Below are 26,665 nucleotides of genomic sequence, written 5' to 3'. Positions count from 1 at the left end.
AAGTCTTGGTCTCTTTTCCCACTGCTGTTGGATACTCAGATTTATGACACAGATGAAAGGTTTGTTTACTGATAGATTTGTGTTTCTTCCTTTACAATTTAATGTGCTATCACCTGGTTACAGTGCTAGGAATTTGGAACTTCTACTCACTTTTATCCTCTATTTAATGTTGTTCATCATTTGGTCTTCTTACGTTCTGCAGCATTAACTTACTACTAACGCAAAAAATGGCTTTTGATCAGTCTTTTTCTGAAAACGCTGCTTCAATCCCTGGATTATTACTGACACTTATCTTTGGAATTTTTACATCTCTATTACTGAAGAAGAAGGACCAAAAGAATCTCATGTGGTAAAACAATGCTACTCAAAGCATTCACTTAACAGCCCTACCTGAAACCCTTGATTTTTTAAAGTTTTAATGTAAGTAAGAATAAATTGAAGACTTATTATGACTTGAAATACTAAGTTTTCCATTTTCCTTATGGAATCTTTCCCTCTCTCTGGTTGTTTTATGTAAATTGTCAAGATTTCTAAACATTAAACTCATTTTCTTTCTTTTTTCTTACCAACCAAAGTGCTTTACCAGATTTTTACAACATGAAACGATCACCTTCCTTTAATCTCAGAAACCAAGAAAACCATCAGGTAGTCTTGAATTCTGAAAGACCACACCATCTAGTTCAATGTGAGGTTTAAAAGCTCCTACATTTTTCAGGCATGGAGTCAAATTCAAATGCGCAGAAGCCAGAAATTCTGATCTCCTGAAAATACCATCTTAGAGTATCCCCACATCATGATATGAAAGTTCACATCCAACTCCTCAGCACCAAATTCAGCCAGGTAAGAACCAGTCAGCAGAAAAGCAGGTGATAGTTTTTGGTTTAAAAGGTTGGGTTTGTTTCTCTACGTTAATTTACCTGTATTCTGGCAGAGACATTCCAGCAAATTCCAGTTTGCTGACCAAATGCTAGTCAGCTGGAAAATTTCCAAACACAGCAGCTGCATGGCATGCTCTCTTCACAGCAATGAGGATGCAGCTTAAATGTGGAGCAGGAAAAGCATAAACAGTCCCTCTTAACCTAATAAACCAATTAAAAATTCCTGCTTAATCCTGCTACCTTGGAAAGGCAGAGTTGAGAGCCAAGTGAGCTTCAGGAGAATCCTGCTGCACTTCTGGCAAAGCTCTGTCCCAAATCACTCACCTCTGGTCTCAGGACAGCCTTCCTGCAGGCCTGGCATACGGGGCCGCTCCGGGAGAAACTCAGCGGGAGCCGACGGGTCCGATTCTGGCAAGTTGGCTCCTCGCATATTAACCAGCCCTGCAGAGAGGTAGGACACAGAAAAAATATAATTTTTTACCCTAAATGCAAGTTATAGATTGTTTTAATTCCACCTAAAAAATGAATCATAATCAAGGAAGGAAAATATCCTAACTTTAACACACTCCGTGAATCTGATACTGTAATAGATATAAAGAGATGAAGGTCCTTGTTTAAACACAATTAATGGCACACAACAAAGCTGGAGTCTTCTTGCTTCAAAATCCCACACTCTGCACACTGCAGTCATCCCTTCCTTGAAATATACCAAAACCTCTGCTCTTCTCCAGTAACAACACTAACATACAACAAGAGTATTTTATCCAGCTATGCAGACCATTCAGCAAGACACTCCACCCCATTCAGCCAGACTTATAATAAATTAATATTTAAGTAAAATGCCATTTCTTTGCTTGTACTTTAGAGGGGAGAAACAGTTTTGTGTTTTCTGAATGCAGCCAGAATCTCTCCTTTCTTCTTCCAAGTTTTTGAGTTGCTTTGTTGTTTTGTTTTTTTTTAAAAGCTTCCAAGACTTCTACACAAACGGATTCATTTAGGAAGAACTAACATTTTGCTGAGTTAAAATAAAATAAAATACAAGCCAGTTTGCTCTATGTCAGCTCAGGGTGACATGGCAAAAGGCTTCTCTTAAGAGTATGTAAGAAGGAATGATTCCAGGACTGGTAAGGATGAACTTTTTGTGCCAGGTTCAGCAATGCCACACCTCATCACTAAGAACCACCAATAGAAGATACTTAAGGAATGGCAAAAGAGAAAGGTTAAACTCTTCCAAAGATTCTCCCAGCTTTTGGAAATAGCTCAAGGACCACCTGAATTACTGTCTCTATATTCAGTGGTGACTGAATTAATGCATTAGTGATGCATTAATGACCCCAATGAACTTCAAGTGCTTTTCACAAACATGTAAACTTCTACCATCTGCAATGGCCTGCAGAACAGCTATAAACTATATGGAAAAGTATTTTATTTTTCTTGAAAACACACACACACACACACACACACACACACACCACTTCTCTTTTAATGCTTTCTAGTTCTTGCATCAGGAGAGACTGGGAAAAATCATTCTGCATTTACCTTCTTTGTGCCACTCATGATTTTACAGACCTCCATCCCATCACCTTCAACCAAAACCTTTTCCAAACCACAGTCCTAATTACTTAGTTGTTCCTTGCCTGAAAACCACTCCAAATCTTTGCTGCCTTCCTCTGAATCTCTCCCAGGTCTTTTTGGAAATGAGGGAGTGGGGGAAAATGGGACAAGTGAGGAGGGAGATGAAAGCAGTACTGCACACTGTATTCAGGACACCAACAAACATGAATTTATACAGAAACAAAATAGTATTTACCATCTTGTTCTCTGCTCCTTTCTCTCCTCAATTTCTGTCTACCTAGAGCACACTACTGAGTATTTGGGCATTGAACAGCCATTTCCAGAGATATTTATTATTTTTCAAGAATTATAATTTTATTCTTCCCTACTAGGTCAACACATACATTGGACACAAAACCAAGACTGAGTTTTTAGCATTTCCTCACCTCACTTGGCAGAGCACTTAAGCTTCTATCGTTAACTGAAAAGTCAACTTAGTCTTCCTGCAACTCTTCTCAAGCAGCTGCTGCTTTCATCACCCTGAGAAGCTCAGCCTTGTCAAACTCTGCATTTCAGACTACTGACTGGTGCTATCTCTGCTGGGAATAGTGACAGCTATTTTGGCCCATTTCCATATTTTTTGTTGCTCCTGCAATGAAGTTAAATCCAACCATACCTGGATCCCTGATAATTTGACAGAAATGTTATGAATCAGAGGACAGCTCAAAAAGTAGCTTGCTTCCATTCTCACTAGCTCTTTGACAAGCTGCTCCAATGTTATGCTCTGGCAATGACTTCTACCTAATTTCCACTTAGATTTAAACTTAAAAATATATTCTATAATCATTTCAGAAATGCTCCAAGACTGTCTTAGTTTATCTTTTCAAGATGAAACCTCAAATCTTTTCCAAATAACTTCATTTATTCCAGAGATCTCCCCTCTTTCACCATTTCTACAGCCATATCTTATCCCACTTGGTATCAAACACTTCCTGCTGCCCTGCAGAACAGAACTTTTACATCCATGTGGGCAGACCAGAAAAACTGTGCAGAGAACATGTCAATATCAGTGTATACAGCACTTTATGAAGGGTGTGCTTAAACCCATAGTGCAGGAATGGAGAGAGTGTATGTACATATGCAGTTAGATTCATTTCACCCAACTCTGACATCTAAAAGCCTGATAGCCAGTTAAAGCTTATCCATTATTATCCAACAGTTTACCCTATGATCCATTTGTAGTAAATGAAGGAAGAAAAAAGCATTCCCAAAAGCAATGCACCTAACAGATTTTGGGATGAGGAAATCCTCCCCACTGTAGACCCTCATAATAAAGCAAGTGGTTTTGGAAACAGTATGATCAGTGTATCTGATCACTAAGTGTGAACTTTATTGTTATGTAAATCATGGCATTTAAAACTGCACAGAAAGAAAATACCATGAATTCAAAAACCTGTGATTTGATCTCTTGCACAACTGTTGCCCTAGAAGTCCTAGTACAACTTTCTTTGTCATATACAATATATTTATGACAAACACTTCAGAACCAATGTTGGCAACATAAGACACTGCTCACCAAGATCATCATCAACACATGGACACCTGTGAGAAATCCTAACTCAGGGCCTGACCTACAGACACCTGACCTGAGTCTTCTGAAGTCAGAAGGCAAAATGAGCCTCAAGTGAAAAAGACAGGCCTTGGCTTTGGTTTTGCAAATGAACCTAAGATTTATCTCTAGAAGAGGAAGGTGTTTGTTTGTTGTCTCACACTGATTAAATAACTCAATTTAAATAGACATTTAATAACCTTCTACCAAAAAAAAGCTACTCAGTGATAGCATTGAGATCTTCAGGCACCCACCTACATGAGTACCAAGAATAACATTACGGCCACTGTGAAGGAAAACACAAAAACGTTTTTGTAAGAATAATGAATTCTCACAGATCTTACATTAAGTTAATTTTTAGGGACAAAAGACATGCTCTGTTAGAAAATTTGTTTATTATGTGGCACCTCTACCTCCTATGAAATGTCTGGCAGCAATCTGACATAAACAGCACCTTAAAATACACAGCCAGGCAGGGGGAAGTGTGGAGGGTGTCCACACCCATTCCAAACCCCTCCTGTTGAAGAGCATCATTGTTTCAGCTGTAACTATGAAAAGACTCTGTGTGCACAAAGAGAACATTCATGACTCAAAACATATTAAATGACTACATCTGAACTTTGAAACAATTTGTTATATTAGAAAAACAAAAAATGGAAACTGCCAGATAGTAAGACATTTTGTTAGAGAATGCAAGTGCAACTGAAAAAACAAAGCCTGGAATGGGAGCAGCATCCCAGCTTCAGCTGAACTCAAAAATAGACATCCATGAAAATAACACATGATAAAAGTATCTTGTGTTTTCTGCCACCTATTGGCCTTTTTAGCTAACAATTATGAAACAAAGGACTACACCACTCAAAAGGTACAGCTTCTACTGTCTTATAACGGAATGCATAAAAGGTCCTCTCAAACTACCACTGAATAATGGCATTTGAAGCAAGTTTCTTTATTTAATTGTTTCAGTCAAATGCAGTCACTGTGGAAGAAAGCACTGGGAGGCTCTGCTGGTCACAAAAAATAAGTGAAAAAAGACATAAACTCTCCCGATTAAACTAAAAACCATAGCTCAGAATAAAAAACAACCACTTAAATTCAGCAGCTTACTATTATGCTTATTTTCAGCTACTAAGAAATAATTATCAAACTATTATTGCAGGCAATAATCAAATTTATTGCCTACAATAAAATGCCCAAATGTGTTGAGTTGATACTAACAAACTGGATGTCACTTCAATTCATATAGAAAACAGTTAATGTCATTTGTTCAGACTTCCCACCAGTTATAATTAATAGTAAAGAGGTCTTTTCTTCTTTGTCACCTCTCTATTCAGGCCTTATTTGTGTTTGTTTGTACTTGCTATCTGTTAATCTCTTGTAACAAATGACAATAACTGTTGCTATTATGCATGGAAATTAAACATGTAGATAACTGTGTGAAGGGAGCTATTTTTGAAAAAAGCAGTATCAGAAACATGTAGCTCTTTCTGTCTCTTGTTTTGCTTTGATAATTAAGCCATAGCCTTGATTTCTTTTAAACAAAAAACTTTTCCACGGACATGCATGTTGCAATCAAATTCAATACATGCATTCAATCTGATTCAATCTGTTCAAGTGCATTATTGTTAACCCTTATTTGATCCACGCCTGTCATCTTCACTGACCAAACAAAACCAATCCTTCATTTCCCAGCAGCTATCACTGAGTCTGTAAATTAATTTGCAGTAGATCAAACAAAATCATAATAGGGAACCTTCAGCTTTGTTCTACTTGGTATCTGCAACACTGTGGGAAATAAAGTACAATTTGACAGAGAAAAAAAAGCAACTAGCGTTTCCAAACATCCTGCCCACAAATGCTAAGTTAATTTTAAAATATAAAAAGTATGCAAAAAACCCCTGAAATACATGCACAATATAAAAGAAAATCCCTGAAGAGTATTAAGTCCATGAACTGTAGCTAATAGGGAGAAATTTGCAAGTCAAAAGTAATTTTTGTTTCTTTGTAATTCTGTTCTTGACAGAACAGAACAGAATTAGCCTCTCCCATTCTAATGATCAACAAGCGTAAGGAATATTAGCCCAAAATACAGAGGCAAGTGGTTTTGCAACAGCCTTTCAAACAGAAGTTGCAGGGGTCAACAACATGCATTTACTGAGCTTTATCTTAATAATTTTTACGAATTACATTTGACAATGTAGCTTGGTTGTCTGCTACAGTGGAGGACTGAATGTGCTTCTCTAAGACACTTCAGTTGTGCATCTGTTCCTGCCTTCAGGCAGTCTGGATGCTGAGGCACTATAACATTTTAAAATTTCATGTGGAATGAAAATATGCACTGGTGAAGGGCAGAAAGCTGCAAGCACTGAAAATTATTCAGAAGTCACTATCAGTTACTTCAGTGTTGAATTTACTTGTAATCCATGCTTGCTTTTCTGCAATCTTCCTCACCATGGAAGGCAATATTAATGTGGATTTTTGGAAATGGGATCTTGGTGGATGATGCTCAGTCTCAGATAGCTGGCATACCTGAGCACATTACACCCCAAACCCATGTCTCCAGCACTGCAGGGCTGAAGTTAGCACCTCACACCACCAAACCTACCAGAAGGGAACCCAGCCTGTCCTAGTCAGCCAGCTTAAGCCTGCTGCTCATGTCACTGAGCAACAAACCAGTGTTTGGCAGGCTGAATGCGAGAGACAATGCAATGAAGATTTTCTGATCCAGGCACCATTGTGAGTTGCTAATGAAGACACTTTCACTTCACCCTAGCCTTTCTTTTCATACTACTCTTACAAAAGCATATTTCCACTCATTGGAAGACCAGGAGCTTCAAAACCTGCTTTCCTGATAACATTCATTACTATGATTTTATGGATAGTCTTGCTTAACAAGGCCAATCTGGCTGAAGTGGCCTGAAACCCTTTGGAAGGATGAGGTTCCACCAATACTGCATTACTGGATACACTATCAAATCTATTGATGCCCCCAAGCAATATTAAAAGATGGATGATTTTATGAAGTCAAATCAGGCAGTTCCATGGCAACAGAGGATTTAACTCAGTGACCTGAAAGTTACCAGTTTCACTTGCAATATTTTGTTCCATACATGTGGTGTATAGTTCTCACTGTGCCACCTGTCTGTGTCTTCTGTAAAGAGTTGAGTGTTTGGGGGAACAGAAAAACTTTCTCAGTAGTAGACAACATGTCAGGAACTAGAACCACAATCTGTTTGCATATTCTTTGACCAATGTTTTGACTATCTGTAGTAACTACATCTTTTGAGAATTACATCATGATTTTACACTTCCAGCATTAAAGGTGATATGAATATTGACTTAAGAGATGAGCCCTTGCTGTAAAGTCAGGGGTTTTTCTGCTGTATACAAGAAACCAAACTACTTTGAAGTAATTTCAACTTCTAATCTGCTTTCTTGCCTGTTCAGAACAAAGAAACACTCTAGGAAGAACACTGGCACAATCCAGTGCATCTGCCCCACACTTAGGTGAGAAACAGCAGCAATGAAAGTCTGAATGACAGTGTGATAACTAGTGTCATGCACTGGAATTTCAGCAGACAAAGCAGACCTGAGTGACACCTATGTGCCACTGCTACAACGCCAAGAAGACATCCCCTCAGGTCAGAAATGCTATGAAAAATAATGAAATAACACTCCATCAGAAAACTTTACCCACTTAGTAATGTGAATCATAGAATCATTAGAATTGGAAAAGACCTCTAAGATCAGAGTCCAGCCATTATCCCAGCAGCTCAGCTGCCACATCCACACTCCTTTTGAACACTTCCAGGGACAGTGATTCCACTATTTCAGTGAAGTTCAGCATAGCTCAGGCTCCTCAAGCAACCTTGTGGCTGCCTTCACATTTTCATGGGGAAATATAACTGATAAAAACCTCAGAGGATGCACTGTTATAAACAAACCAATTCTACTGCTGCTAGACACAAGAAAGCCACAAACTCATTTAACTTTTGAGAGGGTTTTTCCAGACGGAGGACTTGCTGAGGTCCAAACTGGTATAATCAGAAACACACATTTCTCTCCTGCAGGAACAGTAACTCTGCAGAGTCCTGGTGCTTGCCTGCTCTGTGCACTTTCCATAGTTGCTTCTTCCTGAATGTCCCTCCAGGACAAGTACAAAGACACATCAGAGTCTTGTATGATGCTTCAATGATCTTATGGATGCAGTAACTTATCTGTGAGACTATCAAAGCAGAGTCAGAGTAGAACACCTTGATCAGGGCTCCTCACAGGTGATATATTAAGACATCTGACTTGTTCAAGTGTGTGTGTGTCTCCTGACAGTCTGAGCAGACACAGCCACTCCCCTAGAACTTGCAACTACTAATGGAAACAATTACTTGAATTTATATAAAACTGGATGAACATATGAAAGGGACACCTCATGGACACCCCTCTCCTTAGGCATAGGAAAGAAAAGACTAATCAAATTCTTCACAAAGGAAAAATTCTGAAATAATTTTGTCAGAAAAAAAAATTGAGGGAAACTAAAAGAATGTGCTGCCACAGAAGAGCATAATATATTTGGAAAATGAGCCATCAGGCTTCCCTTCTTGTCTCCCCTCCTGAAAAAATTACCACCATGAGAAATTAAGTCTTTATAAGGAGCATCATATCTGTTTTGGCATTTTTCCTATCAAGGAATATCTCACTGATAAGTAATAAGGCACACTATTTACAAGAGTCATGCAAACCAACCCTAAAAAATGGAGTAATGAAGTTAAAAGCAATCACTGATGCAGAATAGTGGGTCAGAGACTTTTTCAGGATCCTTCAAAGCTTGATATTTTCCAAGCAAATCAGTTACCAAGCACTAATGAAAACATGTATCTGTGTCACCATGAGAAAGATCTAAATTTATCTGTGAAGGAAATCCAGGGAACTTGCAAAGCCTTTTCCACTGGACATATTGAGATCTCAAAGCAGTATGTGGAGAGGCATTTGTATTGATATATCAGGCATTCCAGCCTTCTTTCCACTTCAACAAAAAGTTGATGGAAAAGCTCTCTCCACTTCTCTAGTATCTTACTACAAGGAGATCAAATTGTACTAAATCAAAACCCCAATGTTATGCTCAAGAGAACCCTTGCTACAGAAGAGATATGTCTGAACTCCATCTGAGAATTTTAAAATGTAAAAGAATATCACAGCAAAGAATGTGTGTAAGGTCTCTGATAAGCATAACTGAAATTCTTAAGTCAAAAACATCTTAGGACTAAGTTGAAATATTTGTACTCCAATTTGAGTATATAAGACAAAGATGATTTTCAAGAATATTTTAAGGTTTTATACCACTGTTACATTTAATCATCTTTGAATAATAAATTCCTTTGATATTTTCCAGACTCTTCAAATAAAGTGTTTCATAAAAGGAACTGGGTCATGAGTCCACTATTGATGCTGGTTGACAGGAGCTTTTATCTTTTTATTTTAAGTGGAATAGGCACCATGGTAAATATACTGCCAAGCTTGTTGCAGCTGAAAAATACTGCAGCATATGCTTAGAATAGTGAAATATCTTAGGTTAGCATAAATTCTTTGTGCATTTACCCTACAGCTCCAATCCCTCACCCAGGGAATGCTTATTCTATGTTCTCTGATAATTTGTTAGGTATTGTGTACATTTTTGCAATGCAAATAGTTTTATTAATTATTATAGTAACAACAACTGAAATTAGCTCCTGAAATTTATACATAAAGCTAACTATAATGCATTAAGAAACCTGATTACAGATCCAGCATGATATATGACTATTCAGATCACAAAAGGACCTATTTTATCAACTCACTCGTGGCCACAGACTTCATATTAACTTTTTTTTTTTCTGTACAATAAATATTGTAGCTAGTTTCTCATTCAGAAAAAAATTTCCCAGTATGCATATTTTTAGTCTGATGCTACCTGATCATCCAATTTAGGGAAAATGTAAACAGTGACCACAGCATTTCACATTCCATTTCATGCTGCCTCACTTCAATGGAAGTTGGATGATACAAATTCAATTGCTTTTCTAAGTATTTCCTTATTTTCAGAGCTTCTTGAGTTTTGGCCTTTGATCAGAATTCAGCTGTGGGGTGGAGTGGATAACAAAAACTCTTATAAAGAAAGGAAATTCCTTTCTTGGAGGTCCACTCTCCTCCTCTAGAATTCCACATTATCCAGGCGGATGAACAGATAGACATGATCTCTTAGGAAAAATACAACACTGTCTCTAGATTGAAAAATGAAATGAGGAAATAAGCCTTTGAAAGTGCATTACTAGAAAGCAGTAAGGAGACTGGTTATATACCCAGTATTATTATCACATGATCCACATTAAAGGATGGTATAAAATTGAAGCATCTGAGCCAGCAACTTCCTAGTGGAAGGCAAATGACCACTTTAACACTCAGTGCTGGCAAGAGAGAAGGACACCCACTCCAAAATACTCCTGTTCTCAAAGACACTTGTATCTCTTGTCTCAGCACCCCAAAGACACCTGACACCAATGGGAATTATACCAGAGAGAAGGTCCAAAGAATCTACACAAACTGTAATTGAAGGCAATGTGGCTACACTGACTTCCTACCTTAAAGAAAGCATGAAGGAAGACATAAACACTACCCAAATTTCTCACAACACAAAATGCCTTTCTGGCTTAAAAAAGTATCTGGTGATACTAGAATGGTGGAAGCTCTGCTGTAGATTCCAGGTGGCCATTTGAGAAGTGAAGCTGCCAAGTGCACTGATCTAAAACACCCAAAATACTGCCCTTTGGATTTTTGAAAATGGCCATAAATTTGAGAGGATTTAACCCACAACAAAATTCTGTCCCATAGCATACATTTTAGGAGTTCCTCCAGAACTTGCACGTCTCACAGCCCATCAGCAATGCATTGCTGTTGTGTGGAAAAGTTGGCCACAGAACACCAAACTCCTGTTCAGAGGCTACCAAAAATGAAAGTCTGTAGAGCTTCAAGAATGGTATTTTGCAATTCTGAATATTCCAAAATAATAGAATTTGAATTGCATTCTAATCCCTAAATGGAAAAAAAAATTAAAAAGGAGAAAACCCATCAAGATCAAAAGAAAACTACATTATTTTCAAGAAAATATTATTCTCAGCACTGTCATACCAGTTTTACCACTAAAAGTCTTGGAGGTGTGTGTATGTGATCAAAGCAAGAGATAACTGAAGAAGCACTCTAGTCTTCCCCCCTCCCCCAAGAACTGAAACACTAAAGCTAACATAAAAAATGCTTTAAACAAAATTATCAAACAAGACATAAGTGAAAAATATCTCGTAGGTCAATGTATGAGTTTTACATGTTATTAAAAATTGATTTTTTTACGATACCTTTACAGTCAAATGTCATTTCATAAAAATAATTTGAAACTTATTGATCTCATTTGTGCAAAGCCCAGGCTCCATCATCAGCCTGCTGAAAGGATAATAGAGCACTCCAAACCCTTGTGATAGATTTGATGCAAACAGTGGCCCTCATTTTAGCACGTGTAATAGCACCACAAGTGGACAAATTTCAACCTTAACAGTGGTACATTACAAACTAAATTAGCAAATATGTTCTGCTTTACTTCACATCAAATCCAATACCTTGGTCTTCTTATCCTTACTAAAGTAAGGTTCTAGGCACCAAAATACATGCTGCAAAAGATTAAAAAGTCTTCTCAGGCTAACATACCACTCACAAAGAGACACAGCTATTACCAACAATTTTATTTCACTTAAGACAAACTGCAAACAGCTAAAATGGACTTTGAACAAGCAACTGAGAGAAGACATACTTAAAATGACTACACATGGAAAACTAAAATGAGAAAAGGATCAGTGAAAGAAGCCTTATGGATTTCTGTACTGAGAGCGAAAACCTCTAGAAGGATATTTAAGTCCATTCTGCCAAAATACTCTCCCTATTCACACAACTCAAAGGAAGCCATATTCTTAGGCTACAAAAGGTCACAACTAAGTACAGTACCTTGCTTCAGAAAGAATTTTGCTTTGTCTGTCAACTATCAAAAAATCACAAAGAGCTCATACAGACCATCCGTGTACTGCTTGTCAAAGAGTGTAGCAACATAAAAACAGTAAGAACTCAAAATATTTCTTTAAAACTATGGCTCTAGGTTGGTTAGAAAGCTAAAAACACTCTACTGCCCCCTACTATTACACAATTCTGTTATCTTCCTTCTCCCCTCAAATTTTTTCTGCAGTCCTTGAATTTTTCAGACTTGTCATGTTGAACTTCCTGGAAGACATCAGATGTAAGAGAGAACACACAAAGACTTTGCTCGTATACATGACATCTACAGCAAGGTTTGTCAACTCTAGTATATATTTCAAGCTGGTAAAGAGACAAAAAGATTATTTATATGAAGCACTTATCTTTGCAATATGGTTATGAACATCTCTGAATACGGAAGGAGTTAACAGAGTTCCAAAAACTTTAGAAGTGGTAACACACATACAAGGGTATGTAAGTTCAGAGGAGCTCAAAAGAGTTAAAGGTAATGGCAGAGAAAGGGGTCTCAACAGTCTGGTCACCTTAAACTAGAGAACTTTAAAGCATCACTAAGCAGTGTTTGTTCATTTAAGTTTAATTATTTTCTCCTTGAGAATGGCACTAATGAAACTGAATATCTTTCATGGTTTCGAAGAGCAGTCTGAATGGTCTGTAAACAGGACTGGGGGCAGACGAGAGAACTGGCTGAGCCAGGGGGTTGCTAGGTGATGCACAATGTAAACCCACAAACTTGTTCAGGTTTACTTTGCTTTCATGCTGCTCTCACACAGGCTCTCCAAAGTTTTAAGAATTAATTTCCAGGTAGCTACTTAAAAAAACAAAAAGTAGAAATAATTAAAAAAGAAAACTCCTTAATCCTCCTCACCTCTTCCCTCCCTTTCTTTGCCACCCCCTCCCCCCACCCCCCAAGAACGATAAAGGAAAGATGAAAAGAAATTCACAGCACTAAAGTGCAGGAAACCATTTCCTCTATGTACTTGTAAGTAACTGTTGAAGACTGCTCATTATGAAAAACTTTTAATATTTTTTGCTTGATTTTTGCTTTTGCAAACATAAATAAAAATGAATTCTGGAACAATATATTGGGCCTTTAAAATACTTAAACTGAATATACAGCCTTATTTACTAACATTTCCACCACAGATTACAAAAGCAAACTTTTCAGTACAGCCATGTGTTTCTACCTCCGCCCTTTTCAGAGCTGTGATTATTTTTTTTTTTCTCCTAAAGTATCTGATCAGAGATTGTCCGGTAAGAGCACTTTATTAGATCATCAGTCAGAGGGTTTTACAAGCACCAAGAGCTATGGGCTCAAATGCAGCACATCAGTTTTAATAGCCGAAGGTCTAATAGTAAACTGCAGATACTGCTGAGAACTTTCCATGCACTGAACTCTTGAAAAAGCACCATCTCTCAAGCTTAAATGCAGCTGCCTCTTTCAATGCCGCAAATGGGTAAATTTGACAAAAAAGCCACCATTAAGACTACATGAAAGGCTCAAGACAACATCCTTTCAATGCTTTGTACTTCAGTAATCAGATGTACTTACTCACCCCCTCCCCCAAACCCGATCAAGAACTATTTCTGAATGGTAGGAAATAATTCCACTTTGTACATCTTTTAGTTAATCAAGACTTTCTATTCAGCAATTTGACCTTTTGTTCAAAACAGGATTATCAGTTTTTTCGCCAGTTACCAAGGGCGACTCGCATGGTGAACATAATTGCAATAATTTGCAAAACACCATGGCAACCCACATTACAACTAGGTAAATACTGGTCTTTTGTGCTACATTGTTATTTTCAGAGATGCTGAAGTCAAAGAACGAATGACAAATGAACACAAAATTTATATTTGCTTTGTCTCAAAAGAGAAGAAAATTGATAACAAGAATTGGGGGGAAACCGACTACAGCTGTAATTTCTAACTTGATTAATTAGGATGGTAACAGTCCTTAACAGTATATTCAACAAACAGCTCTGACTTAGTCTCTCCACCCACCTCTCTCTCTTTCTACACTACTACCACTAACCCCCACCCCAGACAAATTTTTTCAGCTAGGAGAACAAACAACTCCATTTGCTCTTTTCTTCAACTTAATGGAATCCTTAATTACAGAATATTGTTCTCCTGCTCTTCATTACACTGAAAACTGAAAGTGAGAGAGGAGGAGGAAGACGGTGCCAAGCAGACAGGGTAGCTACAGTCATCCTCCCTGCCTTTGCTTTTTTTTTGTCCATAGCAGACCTAAAGATGAGATGGCATTTTTTGTGGGGTTTTTTTTCCTCTTCTTAATATTAGCAGCTGTTTTACAGCAAATAATTAAGCAAACTAGTGCTCAAGTTCTCTCCTGGCAGCATAAATAAGACATGAAAGCTTAAGTCAAGTCATGATTAAAATCCAAATCAGAGAGGAAACAGCTGCTTAAAAAAAAAAAAAAGAAATCTATTAAAATGATCAAACTGGATGGCTTTTGACAAAATACCTACTGTATTAAAACATTTTCCAATGAACAGAATTATAATACACAATAAAATAATATTTTTAAACTTTATTTCTTTACAAATGTAAGGAACTTACTGTTACAGCATAGTTTATGGTATAGGCTTCTAGTAAGACTCATAGAAATCACACTAAAACCAAATTTTCAGAAATATCTTGGAAATATAGAGAAGGAACTTTGCCTAAGAAAAAAAAATGCTGAAAACAGTCTAATAATGTTACCAATGGATGTCACATTAAATTTACTATATTCTACTGGAACGCAAGTTCTGTGCTGAAACATTTATTATGCCACAGTGAGTTGATTGAATGGTTGAGAGCTTAATTTTCATGATATCATTAATAAAAACAAGTTATGCCTTTATACAGACCAAATCCTGCCACCAGATGTATGCATATGTTCCTTGTGAAATGCAGTGGCACCCTTTAGCAATAGATTTTCACATACAGAGTGGATGAGAAATACATTAAGCTCAAGAAGCCTGCAATCAGAAGCCAGGGTAATCCTCATCTCAGTTCCCTGTATGCACAAATCACGTGTCAATTTAAAGGGCCACATCTATATTTTAATTATTTTTAAAGAAGTGGATTGCCTTTACAATGACACAGACTTTTGAAGTGAAGAACAGCTACTGCTGCATCCCTTGTGCTGGGAACACTGGAAGAGAATATGCAGTAAATGAAAACAAAGTGCTAAAGTCAATGCTGAAATGCACCACAGCCACTACACAGATTCTCTGTGCTGCTGGACAAGTCACTTCCAGACCATGGAATGGACCCACATGCAATGTACACCTCAGTTTAGACCCATCTGCAACTTGAAAGTTCTTCTTCAGGCAGTTAGTACTACACACTGAAAAACCAGGTCCTTTGATCCACAAACTGGGCACCCAAACTTATAAACACATTCAATGTTCATTCCTCTATGCCTCATCTTTGACAAACATAAATAATAACTGACCTGTCACTTAACACACAGCTCTTGTAAAGATGATTTTTAAGAGCCACTTGATTCTGCAGTAAGTGTGCCACAGAAAACTCCATGAGAAAATAAATAATCCCAGGCAAAGTTTCAGAGAGTGTATTCAATAAGGTAAAGAGCATCCACTATGCAATGGAGAGAAACAAATACAGACCAGCTGCTCATCTGAGTGCTGTCCCACTTGTACACACTGAAAAAAACAAAGTATGGGATAACACCATATATAAATGTTCTGCATTAAATGCAGTACTCCCTTTGCATGTTCAACTTTCAAATGTCCAAACTGTAGTATCAGGATCTCTCTTCTATTTTAAATTTTTTTTAAAAATACATTCTTCTTCAAAACAGGGTTTAAAGGAATAGACAGATTTTGCTTCTTGAAATAAACTGAGTAGCCCATAATAACTTCCTATCTTCTCTGAAAGCAATGTATTTTGCCCAGTATTTCCCAACAGCAGAGGCAGGAAAATATTTATGAATTTTCTCATGCTTTTCTTTTTCTATTATACCAATCACATTCCAATATAACTGCTTGGGTTTTGTGCCCAAATTTTCACAGGCAATCTTCACCCAGAGCTGCTATTTCAAGCCACCTGCCCAGGTAGGTTCTTATCCAGAAGATACCATATTTCAATATTCTAATTCAATCAACTCTACTCAATACTGATTCTTTGCTTCCAGTTTCATCTGCATCCACTCAGATCCAGCTCCAGTCTCATGTGTAATGTTCTAGTCTCTTTTCCTCATCTACAGTCAATTCTTGCAAGCATTTTTGGGTTTGTTTCTTGGTTTTGTGGAGCTTTTTATGGTTTTTAATTATTAATCATGCCTAAGCTCCTGCTCCACACCACAATTTTTCCCTAAAGTTGTATAAAATTATCAAGTCTAGATGGATTTTCTTAGGATGACAAAAGACAATCAACAGAAAAAAGGAAAGAAGGATAAAGTATCTACTTTTCCTCATAGCCAACTGTTAAAGACTTCAAAGCCACAGCACCTACATTTTGGGTGTGGCCAGGCCACCTGAACAACATTAACACTTCTTTTACAAAATAAGCCTGTGGGCTTCAAATGAACTGATTTATATTACACCAGATTTCCCCTCTCCCTCAGGACCTGGGCAGGTTTATATACCAAGATGTCTACATTTAAACTGCAACTTACTTTTTTTTGGAACTTTGATTTGGAATAATTAAACCAAATCTGTAGTATGCTTTATTCTGAGATAATCAACATATACTGCTCTACTTAACTCCACCTTAAATGAGACTTTTTTTCCTACTTCCACTAATTAAACTAAGCACCAAGCAAGACATCTGACAATCTCAAAAAATCTTTTGCTAGGTATTATGGGATGGTCAGGCCTCCTCCCTGGCTTCTGCTCAGGTTTCCATTTTTGTAATTCCTCTCAGCACTTGCCCACAACTCTTTGCTTAGACCTTTCCCTTAGACCTGCATATTCTTTTTGAAAAAGAGAGCTTTTGTTCTGCCTCCCTACTGACTTTGACTTAATTTGAATTTCCCACTACTGTCAGACTGAACAGTTCTTCACTTCTTCAGGTCATGTCATCTCCATGTAATAACAAACACTTTCTGAGGAATATCTCCATACATGGCACACCATCTGCTCTAGATGCAATCTAGAGATTGAAAGAAGAAGTCAAAGGGAGATGGAATTTTGGGATACTTTATATCCTTTATATTAATATATATTATATATAAATATATATATAATGTATATCCTTTATATTAATATTTAGAATTTCAAAGGATTATAAATTGAGTGTATCTGCTACTTGCTATAAAGAACAGATCTCCAGCAGCCAAGTGAAGTCAGAAAAAAACAACAGCATCTCTGAAGAGCTGTTGTGGATTAGTTGAAGACAGAACAAATTTAATCTTGAAATCCTTAATCTTATTTAATCTTGAAAAAATCTTTATTAATTTTAGGTAAAATTTCAGCCAAAACTCAACTTTAGACAAATTTGCCATACAAACTAGCAAGGCAGACACCTAAAATATGGCAATGCTTCGAAATTTTAAAACCTAACTTTTCAAAACTTATACCCATGTAATACATAGTAAATTTTATTAAATCTGCTTTAAAGCTAGTATGAAGAAAATTAGAAGGGTTCAGGGAGAACACCAGCAGAAAGTGGAAGGGGGGAGCAGTTTGTGTGTTGTTTTTTTGAAAATCTCTTAACTATTCTGGACACCAACTTAAGTAACCAGATGGACCTTTAAAAATTGATGCTCCTGTGTAAGCATTAAAAAAAAGCTAACTCAACAAAAATAAAGGCCTGTCATAAACTCACTGAACTAAAAAACGTGAGAATGAGGAAGAGACTGATTGTCTTCTGTTGCTTCTGGTGACAGACACAGAAAGCAAAACAGCATCACATTTCTGTTGCCATGATTTTTTCTAAATTTTTTACCCTAACACTCAAAATTTTTATTTAGTAAATCACATTCAGTAAAAACAAGTGGACTAAAATCAGCAGGTATAATATTCAAATGCATTATGCTCCTGTTTTTTATAAAGGTTAGCTGCTACCAAGACCTGCAAAGCCCTTAAAGCCGACAGCCAAATTCTATGGCCCACAAAAGCTTTGCAACTACAAACTTTTGAGTGCAGAACAGGTTACTTGTTACATGCTGTCTGCTAGAAAAAAAACTTGCTGCTATAGTGTAGCTTCTTTGAGTTTATAGTAGACATACCATACCTGTTGCTCCAAGTCTCTAGAACTAATATTTTCTAAAATCTAGATAATAATTAATTAAAAAAAAAAATCTGAATTTCATTATGACAGGTAAAAAAATTTAATGTCTGGCGTAGAAGACTGTGACTACTTAGAAAATAATGTTATGACCTCATTATATTCATATGGATAAAAGAACAGTTCCAAACAACTTGAAAGTCCTCTCAAGGTAAGGGAAATTACAAGCCAATTTTAACTTGCATGTATAAAATATAAGTATAAAAAATGGAGACTGGAAGTTGGCAGCTGTTGCCATAAATCAGAAGTTTCCCAAAGTAGAACACTAATAAGGAAAATTAGAAATTAACTAAGAATGTAGAAACATAAGCAATAATGTAATGGAAATAAAAATAGTTTGCAGCAGGAAAGATCAGATATGCAACTCTTCCCTGTATTTTGGAAAAGCATAGTTACAGAATAATAGCAAATAAGGATGAAGAACTATGTTCTGCTTTGCTAACAAGAAAACACTTAATAGAGCCCTCGAAATTTAGCATATTCACAGAACAAATGCTGGAACTCAACTGTCCTATTAGAGCCAAGATGATGTTACTTGCTGAGCTTGCCAACCTTTGAAGCTGCCTCAAAAGACTGAGACCCAGTATCAACCAAAATGACAAATTTCCTTGAAACAGATAGAAAAGCAAATCAGAACAATCCATGTAACTATTTCTATGTATCAGTCTAACCTTAACCTGAGGAAAAATGACAGAAATACTGATACAGACCTTAAGTGATCAAGAAATAAAGAACAGGAATGGAATTGACATCAGTCAAGGTTTTTATATAGAAAAGCCTCAAATAAACATGGCAGTTAATTTTTTTTGGAAGGTTACAGGTTTAATTAAGAAAGGCACACATACTACATATAATCTCTTGAATGACATTTGATTTATTTTCAAAGGACATTGCATTAAATTAGCATTGCACAGCGTTAATGAAGTACATATGAAATGGATTAAAAGATGCAAAGTTGAAGCATCTCAAAAAAATCAATTGTTCATGAGACACAAAGTGATGACAGTCAAGTAAGTATTTGTCAGAGGGACTATGCTGGTGTATCACAACAAAAAGGCAACACTCACACTTTTTACACCACTGATTAGTAGAAGAGAGGAATCAATTTAGACAAAATTCACAGATGACAAAAGCAGAACAGCAAATAATGATAAGCATGAAGAAACTGTTTTGGAAAACCTTGTTCATTTGACACAAAATACGCATTAGTTCAGTGAAACAAAAGCAACACACTGGGAACAAAGACCACCGTTCACACCTACAGAATGGAAATACAGTATGCCAGAAATTACCACCTGAAAAGGAATAATGGCAAGTTATTCAACATCACCGTTATGGAGATGGAATAGTGAAGAATTGAGCATGAGAAATCAGCTGAATTTCTTCAAACACATGGGTGAGAATGATACCAGAGCACACACAAGAGTCATAAAGAAAAAAAAAAGAAAAAAAACCTGCTATGCTGAAGAGCCATAAACTATATCTGAAGGTGTTGAAAAAAAAGTAATAGCTACAGACCTTGAAGAAGTCTCTTACCATCAAAAAAGGGGACTGAGAGGTGACCTGAGAAAAACAATTAGGTATATTCATGGGAGAAAAGCAACAGCCAGCACAGCGTGCTTAAATCTAGGGAAGAAAGGAATAACATCATCCAGTGCTTGGAAAACCTTGATGGACTGAAAAGTGGCTCAGTGTCTGGGCCCAGCATGGTGACCAGAGGAACAGAATCTAGTTGGAGACCAGTAAACAGCAGTGTAGCCCTGGGATCCAGTCCCATTCAGGATCTCCTGCTGATGATCTGTGTGATGGAGCACAGAGTAACCCTGGTGAGCTTGCTGATGGCACACAGCTGGTGAACCCAAACTGAACAGGAGCCGGAAAAATCCTGCTGTTATCAGCAACAAGCCCTTTGGTCTGGTTGGCCTGGTTGGCTCAATTCTGCATAGAAATGTCCAGCAGGGGAACATGGAGAAGGCTTTGGTAGAATCTCCCTTCTCACCCTGCATTACAAGAAATGTGTAGGTATGAAGTCCACCTAAGCCAGTCCAGATGTTCATGTACTGCAGAAAAAGGCTGATACACCCTTTGTATGGGCTGATGCAGGGCTCAGGGAACACCATTATCTTTAGAAAGAGTAATCTGCAGCAGAATAAAGACACCTACACCACTCCCTCGTCATCCAGGTATTTGTTAACTTGAATAATTTGCCTTGACTTCTCCTACATTTTCAGGGAAAAAATATTCCAACTGTTTCCCAAATTCCATCAGATGGAATCAGTGTGTGTATACATATACCTGTATGTATTTACATACGTAACACATATCCACAAATATCCACATAAAAATTAAAATGTTCATTTTTTAAAAATTTCTGTGGCTGGAAATTCGAGTCAGATAACACATCCTTAGTAAAATAGAGTGTGAAACTTTAAGCTGATACTCCAAATAGTTTTGCTTCCTTTGGTGGCTTTCTTTTGTTTGGTTTTGGGCTTTTTTTTTTCAGTTGTGGTGGGTTTTGTGAATTAAAGATCACATGCAAACATAATGTATGGGTGTAATATGTAGAGAATACTTTATGTATGTTTTAGAAATATTTAAAGAAATATACTAAGCTAATAGCCCCCCTCTGTTACTATGGTAATAAGCATTTTGTAAGAGGATATAAACACATAAAAGGTGTTTTTACTTCATATTGATACTAATCCTCTCTCTTATACAATAAAATACATAAAGTAAAAGAAATTGAAAAGGATAAGCTAAGATTCTAACACTGAATGTGGTTTCTTACAAAAAACTTTTTGGAGACTAACAACACATAATTTTCCATTTTGCTCTAAAGCTTCTGATTTTTAAGGCAGAATTTTCATATAATCCATGCCTGAAAAACATAATTCTGGGAAGGCAGCATATTAAAATATTACAGAAGTAGTAAAACTAGGAGATATAATGCATTTAATATTTTAAAGATCTTAGTTTAACTGTCAAACACAACAACAAAAAAAAAGCTCCCTGAAAGTAGCACTTAGAGTGAGAACACAACCATTCATTAAAATAATTACTAGTTAAACAAAGAAAATACACATTGAGAATATATATATTGAGATGATCCCAGAAAATAGATGTGGGTATCTCAACCTTCAGACCACTCCAAGGGATCTGCTGGCATCTCTATCCCTGAGAAGTGCAGTGAATTCAATGCCAAGCTCACCCATTTGCTACTGCATTTCAAGTGGAAACTAGTTCTTAATTTGTCACCAAGATAATTCAACCCAGAGTTTTCATCTCCTGCCTGTGGATCCAGAATTTTTTTCCACAACTTATAAATCATAATGCATTTATTCTACAAGTCTATCACAGCAGCAAAACACAAAATGCAGAGCTTCAATTATGTGCATAAACTTAAACTGGTTCTTTGCAAAAGATGGCACACTTGGGACTTTAACAAGACTAGTCTTATCCCAAACTATCAAATTTGATTTTTCTGTTTTCTATCCTCTGTTAATACATAAAAACTGTACTGCACAGTTTCTTAATGAAATAATTTTGTCTGACCCCTCTATCTTCATGAGGAAAATATTTAAGATAAAAATTGCAAGATGACAAAATCTTAATATGCAGTTTGGTAAAGTTCTAGTCAGTCCCTGAACACGTTTATCTATCCAGTAAGGCTTGTGTTAATGCGATGTAAGAGTTTGGCAAATTCAACTCTAATGGAGCATAAAAGTGCTTTTGCTTGAAAGTGAGATCATTTTTAAAAATTCAAAGCATGATCACTTTTCGCTTTTTTTGCAGGAACAATCTGATACAAGCAGCAAAGCTTAAATAAACTAGAAACATTTCAAATGATCCATAAAGGATTAATAAGCACTGCAGGAAGTCCTATAGGCTCAGCGTATACATTTTCCATCTTTTTCTCCTGCGACAGGCATGACGTGAAATTCTAAACAGAACTCAAGTTTCAAAGTCACTGAATGTTAAGGTCTGCAGCTTTGATACCAGGGTAGAGTGGGGTCACCATCTTGGAATATTTAATTTAAATAGATAACAAAATATTGATTTTATTAGCATAATAAAGCCCCCAAATTATGGCCCTTCACGAAATTCTTTTTCTACTCACAAACAGACAAATGGACAAAAGCAAGGCAAAAGGGGTAGTAGTAAGCTACAGGCCACTAATATAACAAGAACAAAATGACAGCTATTATTTTGGCAGAGATAATCTATGCTGAAACACAAAACACACACGCACACAATTTCTTTCAATACAATTTTCTTGTCTTCCCACTGACTTCTATGATTACCACAGAAAGCAGGGTTCTAAACACATTTCTCAATTGAATCTTCAATCAATAACAGTAAAAATTTGAGAAGGGAGATATGGAAAAACATATTATAGCATTAGTAAGTGTTTGCAAAACAGACTGAACTTCCCAATATGCATAAAAGTTGAAGGGGGAAAAAAATAAAATAAAAATATATCAGTAACAATGTACCCGATACCTTTACTGAAATTAGCAAAAGAAAAAGGTGAAACTCCAAAAGTCAATCAGTAGCACAAATTGCCTCAAACCTGGTCCAAGTGATCAACTTATGTACTTACACTTTTTTTTTTGCCTGTACCACAGCAAAAGTAAGTACCATACTTGTAAATTAGGGAATACTTCTCCATTATCAAAAAACCTTCAGATATTCATAGGTATTTTTTAAACAGTGGAAAAGGGTGATAATTTAAAGAATTTACAAGAAGTAACAAAACTTATTTAAGTAGAACCTATGTACAGGTATAAGTAGCATGATATGAAAGAGAAATATTAGAAAAGTAAGAACGAGATCCCTGCAGAAATCCAAAACGACAAAAATTCTGGAGGAGGTCAGCTTGACCCAAACAGACTCAACTTGCCAGTAAAAATCCAGACTGACTCTAACACTGATGCAGGAAAAAAGACAAATAATTCATATCAGAATTGAGAGCTCCTTGTGTTGAAAGATGGAAAAGTTTAGCCTCTGCTAAGCTTATATGGCTGTTTACCACCCAGGCTTTCTGCTCAGAGCCAAAACAATAAATAGTAGAAACTATTTAGGTGACAGTTACATACAAATTGGAATAACTTCTTGCAAGAGTTGAAAATAGAAAAGATTCAGAAATGCAACAGACAAATAGAAAGTCATAAAAGAGCATAAATATAAAAACCAGCACAGATAATACTGGCCATATTGGGGAGGGGAGGATGGAAAAGAGAGATGAGAATGATAAACCAGGAGCTCACAGTAAGAGACTGATGCTGAAAGGCAAAAATTATGCTAAAATAATACATTAATCAAAAGGAAAAGTGAATGAAAGGAAAAAAGCAGAAGAAAAAAAAAAACCAACTGAACAAAGGACTCAAAGAAATCATTTGTCTTTATCAAGGCAGCAGAGAGGCCTTGCTTGAAATGGTATCTACAATTCTGGGCACATTACTAAAACCAGACAGAAGAACCAGTGTAAAAAACAGCAACAAAACCAGCTCTATAAATAAAAAAAATATGATGGAATAAATTTTTCCGTGGTTATAAACATAACAGATACAGTGAAATAACATCACTTTTTGCTAACATTTGAAAATAAGGAAGAGCAGCTTGAGAGGAACAACAAGCATGGCACAAAGACTACCATAAAAAAATGCAAATTTTGACTAGTGGTAGGATTTTTATTACAAATTCTCAGGATTAACAAAATAATTAAACAAAAATGCTTAATACAATAGTTGCCCTAAGTGTAATCATGTGCAGCACTGAAAACAACCCTACAAACAATTCTATACTATGTGGACAATACAGTATACAGATGATAAATTTGTTGTTTTGTTTACCTTTCTTTGCAATTCAAAATAGAATTGCAGTGAAGCTGAAAAGATGACAAAACCACAGCAGTGAAAAACAGAAATATTTTCAACTCTCTCAAATAGATTTGGAACTCCTTGACACAAAGTGCCAGACAGAAGCCTTACTTGCAGAGACTTACAGTCATATGGATGAAAACACTTCAGTTTTATCAGAAAAGTCATCTGCTAACTAGGCAGTTGCATCTCTTGCCAGAAGTTTTACTGGAAAAATTGTCTTGGAGGAAGTTTCTTCAATCATAAGCATCCAGTTAATGCTGGAGACCAATAGTACACTGAGCAAATCTCTTCATTAAATAAAACTCATAGTTTAGTATTTAGCCAGTCTATGTCATTGGCCTGCAATGATCCAACAAACATTTAAAAATTAACCATCTTCTCAGTATTTAAACCATATTTGAATACTTTACTTTTCATGATGTTCAAACTTGTTTCATCTTCAAAATACATTCATTTAAGATTGTGGCAGCACTACAGAAAGCAAGGAGTACTGCTGAAAGAAAGGTTTGGCTGCTGCACAGTTTGCAACAGGAAAGAACTGTACATGCAACACCAGGGGAAAATGTAAAACTATGCAATGTGCTGTGGGTTTTTTTAATGTTTTCTATCACCCTCACAATTCCTGTCCAAATTAACTGCTCATTCAACCTTATAATACAGTATTATAATATATAAAGAAAATGAATTTTCATTTGGATGGTTTAATTTCATTTAACAATGGAACTTCATGTTTCCCATTCCAGCCTTTTTTCTCTCATTTCCTCCAAATTATTCTTACAGCCACCTGACAAATATTTGCAATTGACCAAAAGAGAGGTAAGTTTAAAATATACATGGATGGGCGTGAAAGAAAGGGCAACAGAATTGACAGGATAGACTGAACACCTTAAAAAAATCCCAACTGTTTCAAAGGATAATGGTGACTCAGAAAAACTTCATCAAACAGGATGAGAGACCAAGAGCTTCCAGGACTACCTTATGAGGAAACAAGATACCTGTAAAATCATTTATTAATTTATTCAAGGAATTAATGATAATGCATTGCTTTGATTTTTACTGTGGAACCTTCACAGGTAACTGTAGAAAGCACTTCTGTTTTTCAGAACAGTATCCTTCCCATCACTGAGATAAGATTAATAAGCAATTACAGAGGTGAGGTCTTTTATCTTTTTCAACAGTTGACCAATCTGGCTGCTTCATATAACTAAAAATTGAAAGCTGTTAGGTGTTCAAAGCAGAAGTGTGCTTTGCCAAAGGCATTATTAACAATTAATAATCATTACAGAGTGCCTTGTTTACCTGACCTTGTGTAAATTCAGCAGCCTTGTAATTAGACCCATATTTTGCATATTTGTATATTTCCATGCATAGAATTTGACTCACTCATTCATCCATTAAAATTTGCTTGACAGACATAGATGGATAACCAGGGTACAATTTGTATTTACTGGATTATAGAAAATTGGAAAAACAACATGTGAAGTTCAATGAACACATATTCTTGTCTTTCTCTTGTGAAAGATGTAAAAGCAATAAACTATTTGAGGCTGGCCCCAAGGTTCTCTGAAGAAGTAGAAGAGTTTCATAATCTGATAGTTCAAATACAGATTTGCTCTAAAAAAAGGGATGTTGGCTTAAAAACGAGAACTAAGAAGAAACAACATTAGGTCCTCCTTTAAGCAATACAAAGAATTCTTCAGTAGAAAGACCTCTTATAAAAGTTAACATATTTCTACCATTTAATGACTTCCCAGTGACTTTCTAAACAGCTGGAATTATCTTACTACTCTCCTGTTCAGAAAAAAATCTTAGAATTTATGGTTTTTAAAGCATCAGCCACAATAATTAAATAGTTCTATTAGATATGCTTAAATGTTTGAGAATAACAGAAAGGTATGGGAGATCTTGACTGAGCAGTCAGTATGGAAAGCAACAATGCAGAACAGAATGGGGAATGAAGGAATTTATTTACCTCTCTGTGTGTGCTGGTATCTCCTAAGGTCAGACAACCTTGCCCACCACAACATTTTACAAATTTCTTGTGAAGAAACTTTGATTTTTGCCCAAAAAGTCAAACTAGATGCACTCATTAAATATGTAACACTTAGATTTTTTCTAACAACTTTTATAATCCAATGGGAATCTTTCTTAAGAGTTCCAAAACACTTAAGAGCCATAAAAAGCAAAACTCCTTTGCTAGTGTCACTAATCAGGAAGAGCTCGAATGTCTTAATAAAAACTAATGAAGTCTGCTAGAATTAATCTGAAGAAACTACCAAGACAATGGGAGAGGTACATCCCTGACAGTGTTCAAGGCCAGGCCGGATGGGGCCCTGAGCAACCTCATCTGGTGGGTGACATCCCTGCCCATGGCAGGAGGGCTGGAACTCAATGATCTTTAAGGTCTCTTCCAACCC

The 26,665-nt window shown here is 36.5% G+C and overlaps 1 protein-coding gene across 3 annotated transcripts in view; it reads right to left on the bottom strand.

Annotated features, from left to right (window-relative positions):
* The window catches only part of POLA1 (DNA polymerase alpha 1, catalytic subunit), a 187,448-nt gene that overhangs the window by 62,900 nt on the left and 97,883 nt on the right, over positions 1-26,665 (bottom strand). For all 3 annotated transcript variants that reach the window (XM_079311094.1, XM_079311095.1, XM_079311096.1), the window contains exon 35: positions 1,203-1,319. In XM_079311094.1, the coding sequence (XP_079167220.1) occupies positions 1,203-1,319 (117 nt within the window). The remainder of the gene's footprint in view (positions 1-1,202; positions 1,320-26,665) is intronic.

Source organism: Erithacus rubecula (assembly GCF_903797595.1).
Source record: "Erithacus rubecula genome assembly, chromosome: 1".
Classification (NCBI taxonomy): domain Eukaryota; kingdom Metazoa; phylum Chordata; class Aves; order Passeriformes; family Muscicapidae; genus Erithacus; species Erithacus rubecula.
This window is presented reverse-complemented; position numbering and strand designations above follow the sequence as displayed.